General features: G+C 47.9%; 1 protein-coding gene across 1 annotated transcript in view; it reads left to right on the top strand.

Annotated features, from left to right (window-relative positions):
- The window catches only part of WRAP53 (WD repeat containing antisense to TP53), a gene marked incomplete at its 5' end in the record, with an annotated part of 10,494 nt that extends 2,086 nt beyond the window's left edge, over positions 1-8,408 (top strand). Inside the window, 4 exons of the mRNA XM_015829285.1 lie at positions 3,692-3,900; positions 4,070-4,173; positions 5,493-5,636; positions 8,216-8,408. Of these exons, the coding sequence (XP_015684771.1) occupies positions 3,692-3,900; positions 4,070-4,173; positions 5,493-5,636; positions 8,216-8,408 (650 nt within the window). The remainder of the gene's footprint in view (positions 1-3,691; positions 3,901-4,069; positions 4,174-5,492; positions 5,637-8,215) is intronic.
- Positions 8,409-10,315: the final 1,907 nt, after the last annotated feature.

Here is a 10,315-nt window from a genome sequence, read left to right as displayed (position 1 = left end):
AGAGCTTGACCAGAGAACTGTCTGTCTGTCTTTTCGGTCCAGGACGAGCTGACGGCCGCCCACTCGCTCTGCTTCACTCCTGACGGCGCCCAGCTCTTTTGCGGCTTTGACAAAATGGTGCGCGTGTTCGACACATCGCGGCCCGGCCGGTCGTGCGAAAACAGACCCACATTTGGTGAGTTGACACTCGTTCGGATTGAGGGCAACCACTGGAAGTCTGGAACTTACAACAGCCGTGGGAAAAAGTCACTTAATGACCGTTTTTCACACTTAACGACCAGTCGCAGCATCCCCCTGGTCACGGGATCAAAATTTCAGACGCTTGGCCACCGACTCGTAATTATGACGGTCGCAGGGTCCCGGGATCACACGATCCCCGTTTGCGACCTTCCCAAGCTGGCTTCCGACAAGCCACATCGAGCCAGCTTCGCTTAACGACCGTGCGATTCGCTTAACGGCTGCAGTGCGAAAAACGCTCGTAAAACCCACCGCCTCGTTTAGCAGTGGAAAATCCGGGTCCCGTTGGTCGTACGTCGAGGAATCCCTGTGTGCTCGGGGGACGAGAGAAGCAGCAAAGTCATAAATAAAAATGGCAATTAAAAAGGAGAGAGGCTGGTTTTGACACACACACCCCTCAGTGTAGGAGGGCACCCCATTCTTGCATAGTGACGGGGGCGGGGGGAGGCAGAATGCCGCAGCCTGGTCTTCCCGTTGCTTTGCTGCGCATCGTCGCAACGGCCTCCCCGAAATTCGTTGGCTCGCCGCCAACGTTTTAAAAAAAGAGATAATTGTTTGGGAAAAGCTGTGAGGTGTGAAAAACTTGCCATTTATTTTGCCTTTTTGCGTACTTGATGGGAGAATTGTCAACTGCCAAAAGTCTTTTTTCTGCTGCAGTGGGCGGAAATCCCACGAATAAATAAACCAACTAAATATATATATTATCTTGAGTTTGGTGCACCCTGTCGGCCCAAAGACTTCTCTCTCACATACACACATACATACATACATACATACATACATACATACATACAGGAAGTTTTTCAGACAGACTGGTCTGATTGATTACACCTTGACATTTTTAACTGCTATACTGCAGTTTTACTTTTTACAATATCTTTTGCCTTGCAGCCCACAACTAGGGGCGTTAAGCAGGCTCAAGTCGCAACTGCGAAACATTTTAAATCCAAATTTCTTTTTCTGACAAAGAGTTAAAGAATTAAATTGGGAGACTAAGATGGCCATTTTTAGCTCGTTCTACTTTCATCAGTTAGTCTCCCAATTTAATTCTTTAACTCTTTGTCAGAAAAAGAAATTTGGAGATACACACACACACACACACACACACACACATATATACATATACATATACATATACATATACATATACATATACATATACATATACATATACATATACATATACATATACATATACATATACATATACATATACATATGAAGACATGGGAGAATTAAAGGCCTGGGCATCAGACCAAAAGCTGAACCAAGATGGGGCCAACGTCCAGGAGAAGGCGTCTCAAAATTTGGGGAGGGGGGAGTTGATCAAGACCACTGACCCATGTAGCCATCGCTGCCTTACGACAGAAGTGGGACCCCACTTCAGGATGGATGTAAATTGGGGTGGGGTCACGGGGGAAGAGGTGTTTGTTTTAAGGTTTTTGTAGTCCCGAGCTGTTGTGGGACTCGTGACAATGTCCCTTTTTAAAAGTTCCTCTCCTGTAAAGGATCCATATATATAAAATAATCTGCAATCGTTAAAGAAGTGGTCCCTTTAAGTCAGGGGTCTTCATACATGGCCCTTTGATGAGTTGTGGACTTCAACTCCCAGAATTCCCCAGCCAAGCACACTGGCTGAGGAATTCTGGGAGTTGAAGTCTGCAAGTCATAAAGAGGGTCATAGTTCCCTCACACTGGCTGAGGAATTCTGGGAGTTGAAGTCCACAAATCAAAGGGTCATAGTTCCCTCTTGCTGGCTGAGGAATTCTGGGAATTGAAGTCCACAACTCATCAAAGGGTCCTAGTTCCCTCACGCTGGCTGAGGAATTCTGGGATTTGAAGTTCTCAAGTCATCAAAGGGTCCTAGTTCCCTCACACTGGCTGAGGAATTCTGGGAGTTGAAGTCCACAAGTCATCAAAGGGTCCTAGTTCCCTCACACTAGCTGAGGAATTCTGGGATTTGAAGTTCTCAAGTCATCAAAGGGTCCTAGTTCCCTCACACTAGCTGAGGAATTCTGGGAGTTGAAGTCCACAAGTCATAAAAGGGTCATAGTTCCCTCACGCTGGCTGAGGAATTCTGGGAGTTGAAGTCTACAAGTCATCAAAGGGCCAAGTTTGAAGGCCCCTGCTTGTGGACTTCAACTCCCAGAATTCCTCAGCCAGGCATGCTGGTTGAGGAATTCTGGGAGTTGAAGTCCACAAGTCACCAAAGGGCCAAGGTTGCAGACCCCTGGCCTAAAATTTCCTCAGCCAAGTGAGACAATTGTTAAGTGAATTTTGCCCCATTTTACGACCTCTCTCACTGCAGTTGTTAAGTGAAGCGCTGTTTGTTAACAATAGTAACAGAGCCGTTCAGTGACTTTGCTTGTCAGAAGTCGCAAAAGGGGATCATGTGACCCCGGGACACTGCGACCGTCGTAAATACGAGTCGGTTGCCAAGCATTTGAATTTTGATCACATCACCGTGGGGATGTCTCAACGGTCATAAGTGCGAACCACGCTCCTGAGTCGCTCTTTTCAGTGACGTTGCAAGTTTGAACGGTCACTAATTGAACTGTCATAAGTCGAGGACTAGCTGCATAAATAACCTGAGTTATTTCCAAACATGATAAAGGCAGGATTTAAAAAATCTAAAACAGCGGTCACTAAACAAACTGCTGTAACTTGAGGACTACCGGTGTTCACGTCGGCCCGTCTTCTGGCCTTAGGGGAGTCTCCAGATGGGGGTTGCTCAGTGCACCGGGGTGGGCGGCCCCAAGAAAGCCCCCCTTTCATAGCTTTATGGGTCTTAAGGGTGGATTAATCCAGGAGGTAGGCAACCTTGGCTCTTTTATGACTCGTGGACTTCAACTCCCAGAATTCCTGAGCCAGCCACGCCTTTTTTTTCCCCTCCTACCTCCTATAGCAGAAAGATTGCAGAGGAAGGGATTATAAGAGAGTAAGCACATCGATGGGTAGACACATCCCGCTGGCTCAGGAATTCTGGGAGTTGAAGTCCACGAGTCATAAAAGAGCCAAGGTTGCCTACCCCCTGGATTAATAGAACTGGGCCTCATTTAAAACTTGGGAATTATAAATATTAAACATTAAAAATTTAAATATTAATGGGAAACTAAAAATTGGGAAGAACTAACCAGGACATTGATTGTCTAACGAGATTGAATATTAAAATATCTAGGATATGCATAAGCTAAAAAATATTGATAGATGTAAGAAGCGTTATTTTTATTAAATCGATATCATAAGAATTGTATTAATTTAAAGGTGAGACAGTAAATACCAAGGCAGGGGAAAAGAGAGGAACGATTCGATGTCATAGTTTGTGATCTGTATTAAAAGATATTTGTACGTTATTGAATTATGGACCAACTCAGCCGCCACGCTGCTTTCCAAATATTTCAAATGCGAAACGAGAAAATCAATAACATTTTCCTAAAAAAAAAATGTCTCCCAGTGAAGAAACAAGGGCAGAGCGGGATCGTCTCCTGCATCGCCTTCAGCCCGACGCAGCCCCTTTACGCCTGCACGTCGTACGCCAAGACCGTCGGCCTCTACTCCCGCGCGGAGGGAGACCCCTTGGCGATGCTCGTGGGGCACCGCGGCGGCGTCACCCACGCCGCCTTTTCCCCGGACGGCCTTTACCTCTTCACCGGTGGCCGCAAGGTAAGGCCCCAGCGGTGGGTGGTGGGACCGAGGGACCCAGCGTGGCGTGGTGGCCGTCGCATCTCTTGAACCCGGTTCCGGGTTGTCTGGAGCGTCGGGAAGGCGGGCTAGGGACGCGGGAGTCCAGCTCGCTCCTCCACCTTGTAAGGGTCTGCGATTTCCCCGGCAGGACGCCGAGATTCTCTGCTGGGACCTACGGCAGCCGGACGAAGTCGTCTTCTCGCTGTCCCGCACGGTGGGCACCAATCAGAGGCTGTATTTCGACCTGGATCCGTAAGTGACCGTCGGGATGCGCTCCTCTCCTGGAGATGGTTGTTGCCTTTGGGGTCTTGGGTGCTCTCTGAGCTGGGTGGTTTTTGCCTGCAGACGTTTCATGACCCAACTAGGGAACATCATCAGTGCTAGAAGGGAGTGTGGGAGGAGGAGGAGGAGGAGGAGAACTACTGTGGGGTCCTTTGTGCTTTCTGAGCTGGGTGGTTTTCTTGCAGACGTTTCATGACCCAACTAATAATAATAATAATACTAATAAAGTTGGAAGGGACCTTGGAGGTCATCTAGTCCAACCCCCTGCTCAGGCAGGAAACCCTAGACCATTTCAGACAAAGGGCTGTCCAGTCTCTTCTTAAAAACGTCCAGTGTTGGAGCATTCACCGCTTCTGGAGGCAGGTGGTTCCACTGGTTAATTGTTCTCACTGTCAGGAAGTTTCTCCTTAGTTCTAGGTTGCTTCTCTCCTTGATCAGTTTCCACCCATTGCTTCTTGTCCTGCCTTCAGGCGCTTTGGAGAAGAGCTTGACTCCCTCTTCTTTGGGGCAGCCCCTGAGATACTGGAAGGCTGCTATCATGTCCCCCCTCGTCCTTCTCTTCATTAAACTAGACATACACAATTCCAGCAGCCGTTCCTTATATGCTTTAGCCTCCAGTCCCCTAATCATCTTTGTTGTTCTTGCAGACGTTTCATGACCCAACTAGGGAACATCATCAATGCTAGAAGGGAGAAGGGTTTGCAGGGAGGAGGAGGAGGAGGAGAAAGGAGGACTGTGGGCTCCTTGGTGGTTTTCTTGCAGACATTTCATGACCCAACTAGGGAACATCATCAGTGCTAGAAGGGAGTGTGGGAGGAGGAGGAGGAGGACTGTGGGGTCCCTGAGCTGGGTGATTTTCTTGCAGACGTTTCATGACCCAACTAGGGAACATCATCAGTGCTAGAAGGGAGTGGGGGTGTGTGGAGTGAAAGGAGGAAGAGGAGTGGGGGAGGAAGAGGAGCAGCATCACGGGATCAAAATTCAGACGCTTGGCCATTGACTCATACTTACGACGGTTGCCTTATCCCGGGGGGGGGTCACGCCACCCCGTTTGGCGACCTTCCGACGAGCGACAAGGAAGCCAAATTCACTTTCACAACAGTCATACTAGCTTCACAACTGCAGCGACTCACTTAACAACAGTGGCAAGAAAGGTCGTAAAACGGGGACAAAAGTCGCCGAACGGTGGTCTCGCTTAAGAGCGGAACTTTGGGGTTCCATTGCGGCGCGTAAGTCAAGGACTATTTTACCCAGGATTCCTGTGGCTTTCTCCCCCCCCCCCCCGGCAGGAGCGGGCGGTATTTGCTGAGCGGGAACACCAACGGCCTCGTTACGGTCTGGGACACCACCCAGCCTCCCCCCGGGGACCCCCCGGCTGTGTTGCCACCAGCCCTGCAGTTCCAGGCCGTGGGGGACTGCGTGAACGGCATCAGGTACGAATCCTGCTCGGGTGGCCGTTGGGGGGGAGGAAGGGAGGGCCTGCCTGGGCTCCCACAGGGGATTGCGGGGCCGTGAGGAGTAACCCCAAAGCTTGTAGGGTGTGCATTGGGGTGTCGGACTGCCTCTGCCCCACCCCTCTCCCCGGAGGGTGCTGGCCCCAAGTAAGCAGAAAGACCCCGCCCTGTTGTGTCCTAACCACTTGGATTTCGACTCCCAGAATCCTCAGCTGTTTAGTTAGGGATTCTGGGAGTCGAAGTTCTGCAGGAGACTGAAAATGGGAGAAGGAAAATGGTTCTTGGAAGCTGCCTAGGGCCATTAGGTGACCGTATGGGTGGCATATAATAGGTAGGTAGGTAGGTAGGTAGGTAGGTAGGTAGATAGATAGATAGATAGATAGATAGATAGATAGATAGATAGATAGATAGATAGATAGATAGATAGATAGATAGATAGATAGATAGATAGATAGACTGACTAGAGAGAGATACTAGAGAGAGAGAGAAAGATTGATGGATGGATAGATAGATAAGTAGGTAGGTAGGTAGCTATAGATAGGTACGTAGATAGATAGATGATAGGTAGGTAGGTAGATAGACAGACAGACAGACAGACAGACAGACAGACAGACAGACAGATAGATAGATAGATAGATAGATAGATAGAAGATGGATGGATGGACGGACGGACGGACAGACAGACAGACAGACAGACAGACAGATAGATGATGGATGGATGGACGGACGGACGGACGGACAGAGATAGATAGATAGATAGATAGATAGATAGATAGATAGATAGATAGATAGATAGATAGATAGATAGATAGATAGATAGATAGATAGATAGATAGATAGATAGATAGATAGATAGATAGATAGATAGATAGATAGATAGATAGATAGATAGATAGATAGATAGATAGATGGATAGATAGATAGATAGACTGACTAGAGAGAGATACTAGAGAGAGAGAGAAAGATTGATGGATGGATAGATAGATAAGTAGGTAGGTAGGTAGCTATAGATAGGTACGTAGATAGATAGATGATAGGTAGGTAGGTAGATAGACAGACAGACAGACAGACAGACAGACAGACAGACAGACAGACAGACAGACAGACAGACAGATAGATAGATAGATAGATAGATAGATGGACGGACAGAGATAGGTAGGTAGGTAGATAGACGGACGGACGGACAGGTAGATAGATAGATAGATAGATAGATAGATAGATAGATAGATAGATAGATAGATAGATAGATAGATAGATAGAAGATAGATAGAAGATGGATGGATGGACGGACGGACGGACGGACAGAGATAGATGATAGATGGATGGATGGATGGATGGACGGACGGACGGACGGACAGACAGAGATGATAGATAGATAGATAGATAGATAGATAGATAGATAGATAGATAGATAGATAGATAGATAGATAGATGGATGGATGGATGGATGGATGGATGGATGGATGGATGGACGGACGGACGGACGGACGGACGGACGGACGGACGGACAGAGATGATAGATAGATAGATAGATAGATAGATAGATAGATAGATAGATAGATAGATAGATAGATAGATAGATAGATAGATGACAGACGGACGGACAGAGATAGATAGATAGATAGATAGATAGATAGATTAGATAGATAGATAGATAGATAGATAGATAGATAGATAGATAGATAGATAGATAGATAGATAGATAGATAGATAGATAGATAACCTTTGTCATTTTTTACTGTGGGCACATTGGCACATATTAAAAATGAAATTTTGTTGCTTGCTCTCAAAAGTGTACACATACATAAAACACATTTAAACATGCTATATATACAACATATGTATAAACCTACACCATAGAAAAATGGAATAGAACAGAATAATAACAAATAATAGAATAATAGAATAGAATAGAATAGAATAGAATAGAATAATAAAATACAGAATAGAATAGAATAATAAAATACAGAATAGAATGGAATGGAATAGAATAGAATAGAATAGAATAGAATAGAATAGAATAGAATAGAATAGAATAGAATAGAATAGAATAGAATAGAATAGAATAGAATAGAATAATAGAATAGAAAAGAAATAGAAATAATAATAGAATCGAATAGAATAATAAAATACAGAATAGAATAGAATAGAAGAGAAGAGAAGAGAAGAGAAGAGAAGAGAAGAGAAGAGAATGCAACAGAATAGAATAAATGAAGAATGGAATAGGGGATAGGAACAGGAATAGGGAATAAAGCCACCAGGGGAGAGAAGATGGGCTCCAGCATCATCCACAAGTTCTGCTCCCGGTGACCGACCCAGACTGGATCTTGCAAAAGCAAAGCCTCTTGAGCTCCCTCCGGATCGCTAACAGAGACTCCCCATCCGCGCGCTATTAAGTGCTGCTTCCGGCGCAGGATCGGCCTCTTTCCAAGAGCTTCTCCAGCTGTGGGTCACCCTTGGCCCTCGGAGCAGGGCAGGCATTCCAGATGTGGCAGCCTGGGGGTCCCAGGGCCTCCGGTTCTTCTTCCTAATCCCCCCACCCCACCTCTTTCTTTCAGTCTCCACCCCAGCCTCCCTCTGCTGGCCACGGCTTCGGGCCAGCGGCATTTTCCCGACCTGCCGGAGAGCGGAGAGGACGAGGCGGAAGACGGAGGGGACCGTCCGCGCGGCCCTGTTCGGGCGCCGGGTGATAACGCGCTCCGGTTGTGGTGGTGCACTCCGGCCTCGCAAACCGAGGGGGCCGTTTCCTAGCCGTGGCTTCTTCTGTGGCACGAAGAGCCGAACGAGAATCGTGGCAGGCGGGTTGCGGCGCTGCACCTGGTGCGCACAACTACAACTCCCGGACGCGGCGTGCCTCCGTCCGCACGGACGCGAGAGATTGTTCTGAAGCAACAACAGGAGACACAAGTGTCTCAACAACAGACACAACGGCAGAGGGGCGTTTCACGCAGGAGAAAATCCTGAGGGGGGTCTCGGTCGACGCCCAGATCTTTCTTCTTGGTCCCCTTTCCTCTCTCTTTTTGAACCAAGCGAGGATACTGGATTTTTTTTCTTTCCACAGGTTTCGTTTCCCATAATTCGGATGTTTCCCATAAACATCCGTGTTTTTCCCGGCTTTGCTCAACTGACAGACTTTGGTGAGAGCTGGTTTCTCCGGATTTAGGCCCAAATTCCTTCTTTCCGATACTTATTCTCACAGGGAAAAAACAGGGGGCTTCCGTCTCCTAATGAAAGATTTCGTAAAAAGTTTCTTCCAAAGGATCCGTGTTGTTGCAAGTCTTTCTCACCAAACTCAACAAGTCTCAATAAATTGGGAAGGTTTTTTTTTTAAAAAAATTATTAATTTATTTGTATCCCGCTTTTATTGCGTCTACAGAACTCAAGAAGGCGAACAACAATCCTGTGAGGTGGGTTGGGCTGAGCGAGAGGAGGATTGGCCAAAGTCACCTAGCTGGCTTTTATGTCTAAGGCGGGACTAGAACTCACCGTCTCCTGGTGATTGGCCCAAAGTGACCCAGCTGGCTTTTATGTCTAAGGCGGGACTAGAACTCCCCGTCTCCTGGTGATTGGCCCAAATTCACCCAGTTGGCTTTTATGTCTAAGGTGGGACTAGAACTCACCGTCTCCTGGTGATTGGCCCAAGGACACCCAGTCGGCTTTCATGCCCAAGGCGGGGCTAGAACTCCCAGTCTCCTGGCGATTGGCCCAAAGTCACCCAGCTGGCTTTTTTTTCTAAGGCGGGACTAGAACTCACCGTCTCCTGCTGATTGGCCCAGAGTCACCCAGTCGGCTGTTATGTCTAAGGCGGGACTAGAACTCCCCGTCTCCTGGTGATTGGCCCAGAGTCACCCAGTCGGCTTTTATGTCTAAGGCGGGACTAGAACTCACCCTCTCCTGGTGATTGGCCCAAAGTCACCCAGCTGGCTTATTTTTCTAAGGCGGGACTAGAACTCACTGTCTCCTGGTGATTGGTCCAAAGTGACCCGGCTGGCTTTTATGTCTAAGGTGGGACTAGAACTCACCGTCTCCTGGTGATTGGCCCAAAGTCACCCAGTCAGCTTTCATGCCTAAGGCGGGACTAGAACTCCCAGTCTCCTGGCGATTGGCCCAAAGTCACCCAGCTGGCTTATTTTTCTAAGGCGGGACTAGAACTCACCGTCTCCTGGTGATTGGCCCCAAATCACTCAGCCAGCTTTTATGGCTAAGGCACAACTCCACCACCTGACTGCGGTTACAACTAACCAGGTTTACATGCCGTGAAAACGGGCGACGTTGCATCTTTAACTGACCCCTGGAAGGCATCTGCTGGTTCGTGTGAAAAGGACGACCCCAGCCTCTCAATTCTGGTGCCCAGAAGGGTCTCTTGGCACTCTTCCAAGCATGACAGAGACCGAAAGGGAGCCGAGTGCGAAAATCAGACACCCCCCCTCCCTTTTCACAATGTCAGTTGTGATGTACTCAAAGGCCGCACCTTTCATCCCGCAAAACCCCTGGAGAGAACATCTGGAATACGGCCTGGCTTCCCCATCTAATCTGCCCGAGCAGAATTCGGCTCCGGGTCTTCGCCGGAGCCCCCTCCCTCCATTCCTGGCTAATGCCCCCCCCCAGCCCAATTGAAGGCTTGCTTGGAGAGGCAGTTGCCTGGCAACCGGGTAAAC

This window comes from Protobothrops mucrosquamatus, unplaced genomic scaffold, assembly GCF_001527695.2.
Source record: "Protobothrops mucrosquamatus isolate PMUCROS unplaced genomic scaffold, P.Mucros_1.0 scaffold5744, whole genome shotgun sequence".
Taxonomy (NCBI): domain Eukaryota; kingdom Metazoa; phylum Chordata; class Lepidosauria; order Squamata; family Viperidae; genus Protobothrops; species Protobothrops mucrosquamatus.
Note: the sequence above shows the minus strand (reverse complement) of the source record. Positions and strands in the feature narration are given on the sequence as shown.